Source organism: Cyprinodon variegatus, unplaced genomic scaffold, assembly GCF_000732505.1.
Source record: "Cyprinodon variegatus isolate N-32 unplaced genomic scaffold, C_variegatus-1.0 Scaffold1234, whole genome shotgun sequence".
Lineage (NCBI taxonomy): Eukaryota > Metazoa > Chordata > Actinopteri > Cyprinodontiformes > Cyprinodontidae > Cyprinodon > Cyprinodon variegatus.
Window position 1 is genome coordinate 99,171 of NW_015151687.1, and position 18,920 is coordinate 118,090.

An 18,920-nucleotide genomic window follows, 5' to 3' on the forward strand; every position below is an offset into this window, starting at 1 on the left:
ATGACCTTTGATGACCTCTTCCTTTATTTTAGTAAACAGACAAGAATCCCAATCATGCCTGGAACTAAACATTGTTCCTGTTACAATAAAAATGTGTTTGTCTAGGGATATGTCTAGGGATAAAATGGTACATCCAGCTTACAAATGAGGAAAAATCCACCATTTAATGTATTCTAGGGTAAATTAAGAAACCAAATTTACTCTTCCCTCTTTCTTTTGTAATTTGTACTAAGGCTTTTATGAACCAGTGCAGGTTTGAGCAGTTTCAATTTAGCTGTTTCATTCTTGTCTAATTCTGAGCCTGTTTTAAGCACAGATAATGCTCTATTTATGTTTCCAAAACAGAATAACAGCTTCATAGTCTTAAATTGTGTTTTAAATAGCAATGCATGATACGTACTTATTTGATGACCTACCATATTGGTGCCTCAAGTAAAACTGACTGTGTGGTATTTGTTTGGGCTTGCAAGAGTGATGCAGTGCAGGATTTACCTGAAGCAGAGAAGCAGTGTCAGTGTGGTTGTTTTTCAAGGTGTTAAAAGGAAATAGAGAACATGAATATATTATATCAGTTATCATATTGCATGAATTGCCATTTCTTTAAAAAGATCCTGATAAGGTTTGACCAGTCTGTGTATTTCTGAAAATAGAGAGGAGTCTTTATAACAGCTGAATAGCAGTGTGATTGGACCTATAAAGCAGATGCTAACTTCAGAGTTGTTAGCATCCTACCATGCACCCAAATTCAGGCTGTATTGTATATTGTAAATGTATTAACATTCTGGATAAATTTAAGTTTTAAAAATATCAGTGTAATGTTTCAAATTAAAAGGGTAGATTGTGAGCAAGAGCATATTTTTATAAAAGATTAAAGAACAAATAAATAAATAATCAAACACGAATATGTCAACTAGGGAAATATTACTTATAAACTAAGTATTGGATGTCCATAATTATTTTAGTAGCAATTTAACTCCCTCTTAACTTTAATCACACTATATGGTAAAATATGTTTAAGTTCAACCAAAAAAAGGGGGGAAAATATTTCATACTTCTAGTTGTTAAAATTGTTGAATGATGGTCACATTTGTTGCCACTCAGATTGCATGTATTGTCACTTATTGGCTTTTAAAACCTACCTTTTATTATTAACTTTTTTTTTCAATGAATAATTTAAATAACTTTAGTTTCCAGCACTAGTTAAAGTCAAAATAAAAATCATTGGTAACTGGTGGAGGCTCCTTTTAGTGCTCATTTCACCAAATGTTGTCAGGCTGTCAGGAGCTGTTTTATTAGCTGATATTAATCTGTTCAACAGGGGAACTTATGTCGTACTCCTTTTCTTGCTTAAGTTGCCAAGTCTAATGCAAGTGAGGTGGTATTACATAGAAGACAATAGTACTTTAAAGTAAACCAGAAAATTGAAAATGGGAACTTTTCTTTGAGAAGAAATATTGCAGTATTGTCACACAAGCTCCATGCCTCGAGATCTTAGTTATTTACATTTCTTAAAATCCATTTGAAGTCAAGCTTATTGTTATGGAACTATACTTTGGTCATTTCAACCTGGAGAGACTCACACAGAGAAAAGCTGCGTTTACAAAAGTATTACTCAATCTGTTTATACAGGTAACACAATCATATTCTTTAAAATGTTTCTCTCTAAGGAAAAGCAGCTTATTGCATGGACTCAATGAGTGTCTGCAATCCCTCACACGAGCATGCATGTAGCGACAGTGGAGAGGAAAATTAAATTTTTACAGGAAACAGACTTTGTTGCTGTGAATCAGAATTCACTTGGAAGAGTTACCTAGCAAAGGATTAGAGCAGTCTGCATCTGAACAAGAGACATCACAGGGAGTTCAGTTGAAGCTGATAAGAGTCTTCCAGATTACTTTTTCAATTAAGCTTCATTTTAAGATTTTTTTTTTTATTCTTGCTATCATTTTTAAAAGCTTCTCTTTGCAAACACTGGTGAGATGCAAACACAGAGTGGCGTGAATATATACCGGCGTGTATTTTGTTGTGAATAAGGGCAGCTAAAAAGAGTATAATAATTGTAAGCACACTCTAGATATTGAGCCAATGTGAACTGTGCATTATGATCTGATTTTATTGTTTAGCTATTTCTGTTTGTGAAGACAACAAATGACCACCTGTCTGCTTCATCTCCCTCTCTTTTACAGAAAATGTTTGTCGAAAGCAGATGAACAGAAAAAGCACAGAAGAAAAGAGGAAGAGAGCAAAATATTAAAGAGTGCCTTTACATCATACAAGAGGAGTATCATATATAATCTGCAGCACTTTGTGTACGATAAGCAAGAGATGGGACCACTGAAGACAAATAGAAGACGTTCTCCGCCATTAACAAGAGGCAGAGGGGGAAAAAAGGGAGTTGGTTCTCAGCCCTTAAAAGAAAAGGACTCCAAAAAAGTGAAGAAAGAGACACTTGTCAGAACCGCAGAGCACACACCCAGCACTCCTGCTAAACGCAGATACACACCGACATCCACAGATGCCAACCCAGATGATGAACCAATCGCAAACAGTAATACCATTGCTAAGGAGGAGACTACTGAACGTGTGAAGCATGGCGTGTCGGAAGCAAGTGATGAAAAGAAGGCAGAGGAAAAGAGTGAAAAGGAAAAAATGGTTGGGACAAATGGAAACAGTATCCCACCCACTGGTTCTGTAGTATTGCCTACCTCTGCCCCATCACCACTCCCCATAGCTGCACCCCAGCAAGCCACCAATCACGGCCCTGGCTTAGGCTCAGTTTCCAGTAGGAAGACGGCCACATTTAAAGCTCGTGTACCCAAGAAAAAATACATGTATGAGCACTTTGCCAACAATACAAGTGTCACAAATAATGTTCCTACCTCCAGTCCTGCTCTCATATCTAATAGCTACGGCAATTTCAACAGCAAAAACAGTCAGAGTATCAGTACTCCTAATAATATGTTTAAGTGCAGCAACAATATTACTAACAGCATTAATAAAGGCACTAATGTGAGCATAAATAGCAGTACTTCCAGTAACACTACAAGTAGTATTACCAGTACAAATAGCAGTAGAAACATTGGTGCTGGCAGCCATTACACTTATATGAATAGCATTGATAGCAGACGTAATAATTGCTCAGGTAATCAGCCATCAGTGTTAGCAGGAGAAAGAAAAGCTACAGAAGCAAACCATTTTGTCTCAGTAAAGGATAAAACCCCCAGGATCTCACATTCCAAGGAAAGAGACTCACTAACAGGAGAAAATGAATTGGAGGGGGCCCCTAACTCAGTGCGCTCTTCCTCTACCGATACAGCAAGCGAGCATTCCTCTGACCTGGATGTGATGGAGGCAACAGGACCAAATACTAAACTCCACATCGTTGCTTCTGTCCAAAACTCACATCTGAAAGAGATCAGTCTTTCAGAGGGACTGGCTGAAGCTCTGGCGAAAGGCATGAAAAATCAGAGAGTACTGGCCCGCCAAATAAAAAATAAACCGCCATGTGATATAAAGACTGCCAGCAATGAAGATTCCTGCCTCCATTCTCCTGTGTTTAGACAAGGAGTGGTGCGTAGGGTAAGTGGAGGTTCTGTTGAAGTTCAGCTCCAAGGAGTAGAAACCCTTGTTAAATACCCATTTTGTGGTGGCACCATGGTGACACCCTCTATTGAGGCCGAGAGTGCAGTCGACTTCATTTTAGATGCACCCCCACCCGGCACTTCCCCCGTGGCTGTTGGGACACGGGTGTGTGTCCCATTTGTCGAAGAAGAAGAAAGGATTCCTCCAGTGTACAGAGAAGGGGTTGTTGCTCAAGTCGACCCCCACCCTGGTGTCTCATTTCCTTATCAGGTTCTACTTAACGAAGAGAGAGAAGCTCTAGGTGGAGAGTTAGTGGGGGAGAAGAAGGAAGGCAAAGTAACGGGTCGGTTTGTCTGGGTGTCCCGACAGAGCCTAAGACTACTCATCCCTCCCTGGGAGGTTTCCCAGTTAGACGGTGGGAGAGCAAAGGAGAGAGAGCTTGAGCGGGAACGGGAGGAGAGGGAGCGCCTGGAGGAGATGGAGGTAGAGAGAGAAGTGTGCCAGTTAAGCATTGGAATGGGGGTGCTGGGAGCTGGTGCACGGTTGGGCCCTGGGTTTTCACATGAAGGGACTGAAGGGGTGCATACTTCCAGAACCGTACATCCACCTGCCAGTTCCTCCACTTTAAGCTCCAGTGTAGTTGCCATCACAAGTCATGGATGTGAAAGCAATATGTCAGGAAGAGAAAGGCAGAAACAGCCCAACACGCCAGAGGAAGATCGTGAGGTATCTCGTTTTAACATGGGTCATTCCATTGGTCCAAAAGCAAGTGCTGGAACCTCTCAGTACAGGAACATTGTTTCCAAGCCCACTAGTTACGCTCCCACATCCACTCACCTCTCAATGGTGAGGGGTGTAGGACCACTTCATCTCTCTACAATAACCAGTCCTCTGCCAACCCCATCTCCTTCCTTACTTACCCCTGAAATAAGCACCACCACTTCAAACCTACCTCTAACCAAGACCACTCCCACCCAGACTCCTACTCCCACTTCTGGTGTGGGCTCCTCCCCAGCCTCCTCCCGTTCCAGGACTCCCCTCTCACTGGCTCAGCAGAAGTACAAAAAAGGCGACGTGGTATGCACTCCCAACGGTATCCGTAAAAAGTTTAACGGGAAGCAGTGGAGGAGGCTGTGCTCCAAAGAGAGCTGCATGAAGGAGTCTCAGCGAAGAGGGTACTGCTCCAGACACTTGTCCATGAAAACCAAAGAGATGGAGGCAGCAGGGGGAGAGAAGGGAGGGGGAGGCAGCAGCTCAGGGACGGTGACCCCTTCTGACCTTCGGGGGAGGGCAAGCAGTGAGTTTGAGTGGGACGACACGTCAAGAGAGAGCAGTGAGACAAGCAGCAGAGGAGACTCCAGACCACGCTTGGTTCTCCCTTCCCTCCTCCCTCATGAGCTTTCATCAAGGTTTGATGTAGATGAATGTGAGGCTGCCACCATGCTTGTGTCCTTAGGAAGCTCTCGCTCTGGCACTCCTTCCTTCTCCCCTATCTCCAATCAGTCTCCCTTCTCCCCTGCCCCCTCTCCCTCACCCTCACCGCTGTTCGGTTTCAGGCCTGCTAACTTCTCCCCTATTACTGCATCCCCAGTCTTACAACACCGGAGACACCGACAGCCCAGTGGTGCAGGAGGGGGAGGGGGGAGTAAATCAACAACCCTAGCAGGAGCAGGTGAAAGGGAGAGACACATTTCGGGCATCCAGCCGTCCTTCCCCAGTAACCTGACGTTTACAGTCCCCATGAGCCCCAGCAAGAGAAAATCTGATGCCCCCCCTCCTCCACCCCTTCCCTCACACCACCACGACTATACGCCCAAAACAGAGCTGGATCTGGGAGACCTCAACAACTCTTTCAGAGTTCTTTCGCCCCAAACACCAGCATCACATTCCCGCACACATACGCCCACCCTCTCCCAGCTCAAAGGACATAGCACACCCTCTTCCAGCAGGCCCCCATCCTCTGCTGCTACCTCTCCTCCTCCTCTGCTGGTCTCCGCAACTCCTCCTTCTCCTCTCTCAACTGACGGAGGGCCTCGACGAGTGGTCCCTATACCCCAACAGACTTTACGGGACTCCCCTGTCATTGTTCGAAATCCTGAAGTTCCATTTGCAAAATTCACAGAGTCTCCATCAGAAAGAGGAGGAGGCAGAAATGAGGCAGCTATAGATAATAACCCCCCTAAAGAAATTGCGCTAACCCCCCTCACTGCTCAGCCCGTCGCAGGCCTCCAGGTTCCCGTCCCTATTAACGCTGCCACAGCAACAGTGCCCAACGGTACTGTCTACTTGCGGAGCCCAGCCCAAACTCTGGTTCTCGTTTCCCCGACAGCTTCCTCCCTATCTTCCACTGACCCGACAGCCAACCCCTTGCAAGCCCTCTCAATTACCGTCAGCACAACCGTGGCAGCTTCTGCTCCAAGTAGCACAGACAGCTCTGGAGAGCGAGAGGACAACAAGTGCACCGTGTTTGGTGGGGAGGTGCAGCAACCAGTTCCCTGTCACCCCTCTCCCACAGCTCTGCTCCCTCTAATCCTACCAGCAGAAACTTTGCACCCTGCCCCTCGAAAGGACATCATCATGGGACGTCCTGGGACAGGTGAGAGTGTGCACAAATATGTGGAGTATTTTTTGTGTATTGGGCAGTCAAGTAAAAAGCAGTGTGTAAACAGTATGTGTCTGCCTTCTAGAAAGTTCTATGGTTAGTGTTGATAGCAATATCTGATTAACAATATAAATTAAAGAGCGCTGGTAGGATGTTATTAAAATTAATGATTATAAAATCAGAAATATCCGCCCATCAGTTATTGAGGTACGCCTTACTATTTTCAGATGGTGAAATGTAGTGGAACTGTTGTATTTATACAGATTGATTTTGAGGAACAAGTACCAAAAGGGAAAAAACATCTTAACACACAAATGAAGCCAGAGGCACATTTAAGATGCTTTATGCAAACAGAGAAAGCTCAGCATGTTAATTTAATCTTATAAGTTTCTTTCATTTTTGTTGTTCTGCACAAATAGAGAAAGACAAAAACTCACACACTCTTACTTTATTTATTAAAAAGCAGCCTTGTACCATTCATTATGATCTGTTGTTCTCAAATTATTAGATTAGACTAAAAATTTTGATCCATGAATACCTTAGGTACACTGGAAAAAACGATCTAGAAATAAGTAAAAATGTCTTAAATTAAGTGTATTTATCCTTAATTTGAGTAGGTAAATGAGACGATTTGCCAATGTAAAGAGTACTTCTACTCTTAAAATAAGATATTTAGATAAAAAGGGTTGAAATAAGACAATATAATTTTGTTTTCTTATTTTAAATGTAAATTGTCTTGTTGCATTGGTAAAATGTCTCTTTTACCTTCTCAATTCAAGAACATAAGCACTTATTTTAATAAAAAATTACTTATCTAGATTTATATTTTTTTTCCAGTGTAAAAATGGTTTCGCAGTATTCTGATGTTAAAACAAATATTTAAAACAAACATCTATAACAAGTAATTATTACTTATATTAGAAATAAAAAAGTAAATTTTTACTACTACATTATCAATTAAAAATGTTATCTCCTAAAAACATTACATAAATGTTATTATAATATTTAAGCAGCAACTAGATAAGAGTGGTTAGTATAGAGAGTATTATCCATGTTTGCTGTTCTGCATGCTGTAGAATATTAAAAATATAATGAGCTGATATTAGTTATATACGGTAAGTAGTTGATCTATTTACTCAGGGAACGGCCTGAAGTCAGCTTCATAACAGACCCGCTGCCTGCAGCTTTCCACCTGTAACACTTAGCTCGTTATAGTAAGACTGTGGGGCTTTACATCTTCATAATGGCTATTCATACTATTTACAACTGCAAAATATTGTCACAGTTAAATTTGTCTCTATTGTAAGCAGGAGCAAATGTAAGAGCCTTGTTTCAGCCAGCTGAATAACAGTGCACAGCAACAGGTGGAAGGCAGATAGCAGATAGGAAAATAAAAAAAACTGAAAGCACGTCAAACCGTAGGTACTGTATATTTATGTTTTTTATTTCAAAACCTTTACTGTTCAAACTCTTGATGCACACTGATAACGGTAATCAATGCGTTTCTGCTTTAGACTGATCTGTTTCAGACCCCCCCCCCCCCCAAAAAAAGAAAAAAATCAGTTTTAATAAATAAAATTAGGATAAAAATCGAGAGCAATAGAGGGTTGGCGTTACATACATATGCAAAGACCTGTGTGTGCTGATCTCAGTGAAGGAGGTCCTGTAAGCCAACATGCTGATGTCCCATATGGCTACTGCCCCCCCAGGTCACCTTTATGCCACTCTTCTCTCTGCTGACATCAATAACCAAATGTTAGATTTTGTAACTGGAACAGGTAAATTCCCTTCAACCAGCATTTGCAATTAAACACAAAAATGTGAAAATAAGATTAATCTGGAGATTTCAAATGACTAATTCAATGCTATTAACACATTACAATTAAATAGGAAATACAACTTTTCAGGAGTAGCTAAAAAAAATTTGTTTTATTTGATCTGACTCAAAGTAATTGTTGTTTGAACGCGTATAAATTTAAATGGTTATGGAGCAAAGCGTAATTTCTCTGTAATCCTCTGAGTGTGGTGGAGTGTGTGTGTTAGGGTTGGAACAAAAAAAAAAAGGAAAGCAGAATGTATGCGACGACATGCATGGCTGTGCTGTTTTGTGTTTTCTATAGGGATTAACTTCCAACATTATAAAGGATTAGCTTTGCAGATAGCGGAGGTTTCCTCTTATATTTCCAGTCATTACGTAGCAGTAATTTTTAAGGCTGAGTGGTAAAAGTGCTGCCTCACGATATACCTGAGATACTGTGCTGGAACAACAGCAGGATTTGTTTTGAAAATTAGGTAAAACAAATTATCTTCATTTACAGTTGAAATAAAAAATGTGGAGAATTTATTTATTTATTTATTGTGCTTTCCTGATAAATAAAACGAAAACATGTTAAAATCAAACAGAACAGAAGAACACACAGCAAGGATAACAAGCCAAAAAGTGCAACTCAAATGCATGGATTGTTTTATTTTCTCTTTCCTATATTATAAAATGTGTGTATGTGTGGTCGACTCTCTGACCCCAGGAGATGTTCTTACTAACTGCAAACTCTTCCTGTTTGCTCGTTCGTTTTTATTTGTTTAACAGTAACTGTATAGTGAAACAGGGTGTAAGAAGCCTCTGAGGCCAGCTATATCGAAGTGTTATTTTTTTTCTGAATCCTGTGTTGCATAAATACAGCAAGTTGTAGTGTTTTGTGTGGGTGTGTAAAAAAAAACAAAAACTGTTTTTCAAACTCCAGTATGGAGGGGAAGTGCTATGTTATAGCGTGAGAGTGAGAGCATTATTTGTCATCATCAGTTTATCTTCAGGTCTGTTACTTGTGCACATGTGGTGTCAGTCGGTGTGATTCACATAACCTTTTGCCCTCGCTGTTGCCGCACCGATCGTTGTGCAGGCACTCACGGGTGTGACGGCCAAAGGAGACAAGGGGTGTCAATTTAAATATATTCTCCTTCTGCTGATCCTTTTTTTTTAAATGCAGCTGAAGGGACGCTGAATGAAAGAATGGCACCACTGTGAGTGAGTGTGTGCACGCTTTGCTGCGAGCGTGTCCGGAGCACATGCGTTAGTGTGTCCAATTACACGTTTAGTCTGTTTCTTGGGTGAGAAATTGTTGTGGCATTTTCTTTTAGGTATGTTTATTTTTTCTCTGAAAAAGGGTAAAAAAGCAACCTATAGTTATTTTAATATTGCGTGGATAATTATATTATATTATATAGATTGATAATTATAAGCATATTTTTAGTTTGAATAATACATTTTTCATGACACAATCAAAACTATAGTTTCCTGTGGTTCCATCTACTCATAGACCATCATATAATGCATAAATGTGAAGGTGAAAATAAAAGAAATGCATGTTTTTCAAAATGCTGTGAATACTGATAAAATGAGAAATAATTATATCTGTATGCCTTAATTCTTTAATTCCTAAATATAATCCAGGCACCCCTAATGGCCTTTAAAAGTGACACTATTAGTAAATGGGATTATACTGATTTCACAGCTGTTCTCTAAAGGACCAGAGATATTTTTCAGATGACATTAGTGAAAACTGATGACTTCAGAGCATGCGTACGAGCCCATGGAAAATGTTGAGAAGTTTCTTGGTAGGGTATAAAACAGTTTCCCAGGCTAAGGCCATCTCATCGAGCACTGGTCAGGCCATTATTTAAAAATAAATATAAAAAGTTCACAACTGCAATTTTAACGAAACAGGGCTGTGCACCTGAACTGATAAAGCTGCAGAGATCAGCTGCCCAAACTCTTAATTCTCTTAATTCTATACAAATCTGGCCTCTTTGGACAAGCAGCAATACTGCTTATAGCAAGTTCCTCTATACTTTGCCACAAACATTGCGACCAAAGAAGTTTGTTTGATCAGATGAGGCATCATTTATTTGTTAGCCTTCATGCACAATGCATTATGTTGTGGAAAAAATAACACCCTGGACAAAAAGTCTCAATTGTGAAACATGGTGATTGGCAGCATCATGCTGTGGGGATTCCTTTTTCTGCAGGGGCAAGGGAACTTGGTCAAAGTTGAAAAGATAAATGCAGGTAAATACAGAGTAATTCTGGCAGAGAACGTATAGCTGCAGCTATTTGGAATAGCTATCATTCCATAGTTATGCAGAGCTGAAGAAGGTTAAAAGAGCTGAAGCTGTAGTTACACTGAAAGGTGATGCTGCTTTTTACTTAATGTATGTTTTTCACTTCACAATTATGCATTAATTTTTCTTGGTCTACCGTGTGGCATCCACATAAAATACAATCAAGTCTGTGAATATAGCCTGACACAATTACGGGGTTCAATAATACTTTCAATGAGGTCTGATCCTCAGAAAAGTTTTTGTGAGAAACGCACTAAATTAATTTTGGCATCTTATGATTTATGCAAAACATTTGAGATCATTTCAGCTTAAAAATAATGTCATTAGATACGTGTGTTTATGCTTGTGTAATGATAATGACTGTGAGTCAGAGCACACACTGACACTCGGTGTCAGCATCAGCATATATTTGGCTCGATTTATGAGAGAAAACTACGGCAGTGTTCACCGGGAGGTGAACACACCGAAACATCCTCACCAACCGTTCTATGATGTGCATTACTGAATCCACACTCTTACTTATGAAACACTTTTTAAGATCTATCAAACCTGCTCATAAAATATTTATATATTTTTTTCAAATACAGCCAAAGCTTGAGAAATTTAAATATATTTATCAAAATATTCAGAATGTTTTGTTAGGTAGAGATTTTAGTCTAAATAAGAGTGAAATAAATTCATTATAATAAATCTGGGGCTTAAAAGACACAGGCAAGGCAGTGTATGAGGCTTATGAAGCTTACGTGCTGTGTTTGTGATCACTTGTAGAAAATGTACAACACCAACAGTCCTCTAAAATAACCGGCCTGAAAGTCTGATGAGGAGAACTAAAACTTGTTGGGTGAAGGATAAGACCTTTTTTTCAGTGTGTATCTCCTTGTGCGTATTTTTGTGTCGAAGGCAGAAATGCAAAATGTCAATCACTGAGTGCCGGATATGATGTGTGATCGTCAAAACCGTCTGTTGCCATGGCAACGCAGCAAACAGCTCAACGATGTAGCTTGTTCATAACACGGAATATTCACAGACACAAGTAGTGGTCCTTGAATGTGTGTGCCTGGCTGCGGATGCTCTTGTTGTGCCCCTGTTCACTTGGTGAAGATGAACTTCAACTCTCTCACACGCGTTCACACACCAACGCATTGTTCTGGTTGCATCTCGGGCGTTCCAGACGTTACACAAAATTATCTGAGGGTTTCCTCTGAATTATTCAATGACTGAAGTGTTCAAGTGAAGTTCTTTTTTTAAACACTGAGAAATAACAGTGATTTATTTCGTAGGCCATGAAGGAAACAGAAACTTCTTCAGACTGCTGATATTATGTTTTGTGCATCTCCACTGGTTAATATTTCTTTTATGAAGATGGCCTCTGTGCCATTACCCTAATCTTTAACTCCCTCCACAGACTCGCAGGATTTCTGATAGATCTAAGTAGAAGCCTGCTAGGGTGTACAATTCATTTTCAGTCAAACACTTACCAGATCTTAGATGAAACCATAAGTATCCTCCTGCTTTTGAGCTTTTATAAGGATTTTGAAAGAGCCCCCTTATAATATTTATATTCTAAGAATTCATCATTTATAGTGTCCCAAACAGAAAACAATTGCACACTGTTTGTGGAACACTGCGTAAACATGTCACACTCACCTAAGTACATGTGAATACACTTTTTTTCCGCACTTGAACGCATCCCTCCCTCTGCTTTTTATTTCTTGGTTTGTTGTTGTTTTTTTTCTTTCTTAAGAGTTATGACACTTTTCTTTTTAACTCTTCGCATTGCAGTGGCTTTCCTACCCTTCCTTTCCACTTTCGCCCTCCTCATCCTCATCTACCCGGATACGGATACCCGGGAATAACATCCCCGCTCCCTCCCGCCCCTGCTTTACGTAACGCTTAAAGCCCTGCATATCCTCCCTGGCCATGGCAACAACCACATCTGGATCACACAGCCATCTAGACTTGCACTGGAGCACGCGTGAAGCCCCCCTCAACACTTACCATGTCTGTCTGATCTATTTTATTATTCTGTGAAGCATACTTGGAGAAGGTTCTAAAAATGCAATGCTACTCAGGAGTTTCCTGGTCTGAAGTGGCTCTGAGACTTTGAGCTCACACACATGAAGTTAAAGTAAATTTAGGTTGATTTCCTTATCCACATGACTCCATCAACCTCACGTTCTATCATCCTAAATGATAAGTGTTATTGTATTTCCTGTGTATAAGTTCGAAAAGGTTGATATTTTGGTTCTGATTCTTTTCCTCCTTGTCATCTCACTCTTGTCTGATTCCTTGCATCTTTAGTTTCACAGCCTTTGCACTAGTTTCTCTGATGCTGCCTAGATCTCTATTTTTTATCTGCAGGCTAGCAGTGCCCCCATATGGCTGAAAGCGTACATTACAAGTTGCTGCACCGAGTGGAATAAATCACCAACATTTTCAAACAGAGAAAGCAAGTTTGTATTTCACATATTTTCCTCTCTGGTGATAACATGTTGATAGAGGCAGCATTAAAAAGCTGTGATTCTTGTCTCCTTAGCTACTGTCCCTATTGTCCCTCCTGCTCTGTAATCAAGGTGTCATTTTTGACGAGATTTAACTTTTTTTGTGAAACCTGAGAAAAGTCAATGCCCTTTATGTCTGGAAGCCATCTAATATAATTTGTTTGGCACATTTCAAGGAAATGCACAGTGACTGGCAAACCAGTGACCACAGGGCAACATCGGAACCTGTGCCCAACCTTGCTGTTGCCATGGTAACTGCAAAAGAACCGGTAGATTGAGTTATAATTGGACGGAGCAAATGGTGGGAGGGAGAGGCGCAGAGCACAGGGGTGGAAGATGAATTAAGGGATGAGATCGAAGGGATGGGAGAGCTAGCGAATGCCCAGCTCTGCCTGCAAAGTGCCAGGGAAGGCAAAAGTTTTTGCTGTGAAATCATAAGAGTGTGACAGATGTAACTATGTTTGGGTAGAAGAGGTTTGGACACATGAACATTAGACGCATGATGTCTGTGAGAGGAGACAGCCAATAAAAGCTGCTGAACACCTACACAAATACTGCACCGCCAGCACGGTGGCAAGGAGAGCAAGTTAAGCTTAGCTCAGGGGGAATTTCTCTTCCACTGTTTCTCTTCACACCTTTTTTTTTTGGTTTCTCATTAATCGTCATGACTTATCTCTATTTTAAATGACTAAGTGTGAAGTTTCTGTGGTTTCCCACCATCATCTCACATTGACTCTGTGCAACTTCGTGCAAACCCAGCTATCTTATTTTTTTTCGTCTACCTAGCTCTTTTTCTTTTTGCTGATCTTTATAAGTCAAAATGGTCACCTTTCCTTTTTCATAGGAAAATATATCCAGCTTTAGGGAGAAATTTTCATTTTTATACCAAGTTTTAAAAAAAGAGCTGTACTAATTGTCTTACAAAAGACAATCAAACCACTCAGACCTTTTTATATGTTGTCTCATCACAATCACAAGCTTCAATTTATTTTAGAGACTTTAGGTAATCGTCCATCATAAGGTAGGCCACGGTTGTCAAGTGGAAACAACATTTTAATTTCCTAAAACATTTTAATACCTAAAATTTTGATCTGATGTTGGTTTCCAGCTATAGCAGCTTTACCGCTTCCTGAAAGACTGTCTGCAAAATTTAGGAGCATCCTTAGAGGAATTTTGGACAACTTGTGAGATCACAAAATGATGTTGGGTAGTAAGGAAAGAGGTCAATAATCCAGGTTTAGAACACAAAAAGCATGTGTAGACATTAGTTCCTATTATTTGTGTTTCCAGCTCTACAGCATAGACAGAGAATAATGTTTAAAATCGTGGGCCAACTCCAGTCCCCAACGGCTGGCATCCTGCAACTTTTAGATGCTTAAACACACATGACTCCAGTATGAACTCAACGGCAGTGCTCTTCATAGCATGTACATATGCTGGAGAGATAGTTTAGCTTTAGGGGTGTGGGGCTGGGAATACATCTAGACGTTGAATTGAGCTCAAGACCACTGGTTTAAAATCATCTTGTGAAGTGAACAGGATAAAGGAAAACCAGGCAGGGTTTTTATACCCTGAGGATGGATTTACCAACCTCTGGGCCTGGCATTTACTCTCTGATTAAATTTATCCCAAAGCTATTTGATGGTGCTAAGGTCGGGACTCTGCAGGCCACCCAATCTCATCCTTTCCAATCTTTCATCCATTTTACTGAGCTTTGGCTGCCAGCATAGCATAGTGGTTTATTTGGATTTGGGACAGAATCAGGATTGGAAGGGTAGTAATGTAAACAACTTCATAGACACCAAGTTCCTTCAGAACTTAAGGATGTTGAGGAAACTTTTAATTATGTGTTAGCGCCATTCCTTTTATCTCCCGAGACAGGCCACTGGTTGAAGTCCATTGTATGGCATCGCCACAGTAGCAAATTACCACACACTGTTACCTCTCCAACACTGTATCCAAACATATATTAAAGAGGTTTAACATTTCCGTGTCCTTCTACTAAACAGTGCTGTCTCAGCTGCCATACATCATCTTTTAACTGCTGTCAAGTGAGACTCCTACTGGTGTAAAGTTATTGCAAATGATGATTGAAAGTGACTTCAAATTTGCATCAGGCCCACCTTTGATGTTACCACAGTAGTAGGAAGTCTCGGCCAAAACCACACTTGTAAGTAACTTGAAAAGATCAGATTTGGACCATATCTTAGTGTTCCCATTTATTCTAAAGAACCTGACCTCATCCCTTCACCCTGAAAAAATTTAACTTGGGTAACATTTGCTTCTAGGTGAATGGGGTCTAAAGGGCTAATCCCAAACGTTATACTTAGCACTATAAGTCATTTAAGAACCATTCTCATGGTAAGCCCAGATTTATTCATCAGATTGCCCGATGGAGAAGCATGATTTATCACTCCAGAGAACGAGCCTCCTTGCTCTATAGTCCACTGGTTGCGGGCTTCACACCACCTCATCAAACACTTTGGGTAACACTTGGTTTGGCTTGGATTTAAAGGGATCATAGAATGATTATATAGGGTATTTGGTGCAGGTCCTTAAGGTCTGTGAATAGAGTGTGTAACATTGGTTGGGCTGAAAATGGCATATTTGCTGTTCATATGTTCATGTGCCCTAATGCAAGCCTGGTTAAAAGCCCTAGAATGAAACGACAGCTCATGAATATTTAGATGAGCTTTGCGCTGATTGGTTGATTTACAATGTAGCAACAAGCACTCAGTCACTGAAACATTGAAATTGTTGTTATAGTAGAGTGACCAGACGTCCCCTTTTTCCGGGACATGTCCTACTTTTCATAACTAAAAAAATATCCAGGGGGAATTTCAAAATCATGCGGGATTTTGGTCAACTACAGTGCAGCAGAACCGAGCGGTGAGCTCCGGGGCTGTTCCGGGAACACCAGTGGACGGGGACAGGGAACCAGCGGGGAACAGAGCAACCGAACCTGACCCGGTGACGGTAGCCTGGACACAGGCGGGCTCGTGCTTCCCCCCGCCTGCCTGAGGATGGGCGGTTCATGGCTCTCTGCTGAGGTCCGGTCCAGGCAGCGGCCCAGCAGTTGACACTTCCGACTGCTGGGCCGCTTTTTAATGGCAGTTGCTCTGCCATTAAAACACATGAATCTCTACGCACCATACCTGAGATAATTTGAAGGCCAAATAAAGTTTGGAGGTCTGTAGTGGTTAACTTTGCAGATAGTCAATGCATCATGTGCACCAGCATCCACTGCTCACATTTATGTGGCTAGGTTACTGTATTTCCCAGTCACCCAGTCATAATAATCTCATTTACAATGGAGTATACACTACTGCCCGTGGAAGTGATTGGAACCCCTCAATGTAATTATTAATTATATTGGTATGGCTGCAATGGACTAGCGACCTGTCCAGGGTGTACCCCGCCTCTCGCCCGTTGACTCCTGGAGAACACCAGCACCCCTTGCGACCCGACTCGGGATAAGCATGCTAGAGAATAGATGGATGGATGGATATTGGTATGGTGGATTCTTTTGACAATATGATGTTTATAATATGAAGTGTTCTATCCACATTTACTCTGACACTCCCTAATAGTGCAAGCAATTGTCATCAAAGCTAGGGAAGTAAGAGTTTGTTGGAAGTGGATGGTATTAAATACAGGCCAATCCTAAATGGAAACCTATTAACCTCTTGACACTCGTTGTTGCAAATATGCAACAAACCCTTTGCATTAAGCACAGAGCCAAGATAACATTTGCAGACTGGTGTGAAGGTTTACCTACCAAGAGGACAGTAACCTGAACAAACAGCCAGAGATGGAATGGGATAGTTTAGATCAAATCATATTTATCTGGTAGCATGGTTCAGTTATGCTCAAGATCAAAATCCATTTCACAAATAGTGGTAAGAGTTAAAACTTGCTATTTACAAATGGTGAACCACAGGCGATGGGGTGAAAGTGACAGGATGTAATGGATTTGTCCTGTTACCGGTGGGTTACCAGTTCGAACCCCTGCTCAGACAGTCTCTGTTGTGTTCTTATGCAAAATACCTTTCCTGCCGATGATGATCAGAAGCCAATGCGCCATATATTGGCAACCTCACTTTTGTCAGAGTGCCCCAGGGCAGCTTTGGCTATAATACAGCTCACCACTACCAGCGACTTGGTGAGACTTGGTAAATGATTGAATGTATTGTAAAGCACTTTAGGGTCATCAAACTTAAAAGAGCGCTATAAAGGTACTAGCCATTTATCATGCTCTTTCCAATTGAACCGAACCTCAGCTGTTCTGCAAAGAAGAATGGACTAAAATAATCAGTTGATAGATGTGCAAAACTGGAATGACCTCAGAGAGTTAAAAAGAGAGTTGTGTTGGTTTATCAAATTATATCCCAATAAAATACGTTCCTGTTTTTGGCTGTAATGTGAAAACATATACAAAAGGGGAAGGTGTATGAATATTTTGGAAAATCACTGAAACAGTTTGCTCCAGAGGGCTTCTACTGTTTATTCAGGCTGTAACAACTGAGCAGTGACTGTAATCACCCCATTTCCAGCCCTGCCCTCTGTCACCCTTTTCGCTTTCGACTCACTGTGTCATGCTTTCCAACTTAGCATGCTGTGTTTTCCTGATCGGGAACTCGGTGTGTTTGTCTTCTCTTCTAATACCGATACGTTGAACACTTTCTACACATCAGAAAGAAACCAACACATCCTGTATTGTGTATTTTGCTGATGTCATCGACTTGTTTGCTTCAGGGGTCAAAATGCAGATTTTGAAGCCGTTTTCAAGTGAAATAACTACATGAATATACAGAAGTAACCAGTTAGCTCCGTAAGGGTTAATGTTTTTACTACTGACTGAAGGAGCTGCCAGAGGCTCTCTCGGTCTTATTGGTCAGATATCACTCCTGATGTGCTCACTGGTTCTCAGTGGAAACCAAGTCCCTCCCTGAATTGTATTTTTCTTAGATGAGTCAGGCCGAACAAGACGTCTTGACTCATCTAGTATCATATGTACATGTCAGCTTTCTTTCTGTCTCAACTCTTACACAACGCAGATACATTTAAATGCCATCCATACCTCCCCCTCCTGTCCCATTTTCTACCCCCCATTTAAGAGTTCTGTTTTCACAGGCTGTTTTCTCTCCACCCCCCACCCTCCCCCATCTCTCCAGCCCCCCCTACCTCTCCTGCTGAAAATGACTCTCATTCTATTTTTACCCTCTGGTCCTCTTCAGTCTATCCCTGTTCCACCCATTTTCCCTCTCTTTTCAACCATCGCTGGTGTCCTTGTTTTGCCTGCAAGTTTTCCATCAGAAAATCTTAAATTTTCAGATGATCATGAGACAGAAATATCTTTCAAGTTGTATACAGTTACATAACTTGCCTCCTAACATTTAATGTGATTCCTAAAACAAAAGTTGACTACCTGAGTTAAATGTTTTTTTTTTTAAAGACCTGTTCATTTTGTGTAAACCCTTATGTATGGTTTAAGACTATGGTTTATTCTGGCTTACTCACTACTTATGCAGTTCATACATTATCTTGATAGGTAAATATATTAAATCTTTGGTAAGCCATTTTAACATTTAATAGCTTGCAAGAAATCAAAACTATTCCAACTGGTCATTGGGCTACAGGTGCCAAATAGTCTGTTACACGGTGACACAGAGACAAATAGTACAAAGAGTCATTTAAACACAAGCCTAAGGGTAATTTAGATACCAACTAAGGCCCCGTCCACACGAAGCTGAACCCTGGCCTAAACGCACAAATTTTTCACCAAACCAGCCTCTCATCCACACGAAGCCGGCGTTTCGGGGGTCTGTAAACGATCTTTTTTTTATTCAGCCTTCAGAGTGGGAAGATTCTGAAACGCCGTTTTTGCGTTTCCATCTTTAAGCTCTAACCGCATTTTTTTTTTACACGTATGCGTCATACCGTCGCCTCTAAACACGCATGCGCGACACAGTATCACAACAACAATGGCGCCGTACTGTGTTGAATGGTTGCTGCTCATGCTACTCACCCTGCTGTCGGGCTTACAACAGAATCTTCTTCTTCTGGAATATCTCCAGGAAGAACAGAGCAATATAGACGACATAGTTCATCACCTGAAT

The 18,920-nt window shown here is 41.0% G+C and overlaps 1 protein-coding gene across 3 annotated transcripts in view; it reads left to right on the plus strand.

The window, feature by feature from the left end:
* The window catches only part of LOC107102323 (protein capicua homolog), a 43,429-nt gene that overhangs the window by 5,793 nt on the left and 18,716 nt on the right, over window positions 1-18,920 (plus strand). For all 3 annotated transcript variants that reach the window (XM_015401577.1, XM_015401578.1, XM_015401579.1), the window contains exon 2: window positions 2,187-6,178. In XM_015401577.1, the coding sequence (XP_015257063.1) occupies window positions 2,326-6,178 (3,853 nt within the window). In that variant the 5' untranslated portion in view covers window positions 2,187-2,325. The remainder of the gene's footprint in view (window positions 1-2,186; window positions 6,179-18,920) is intronic.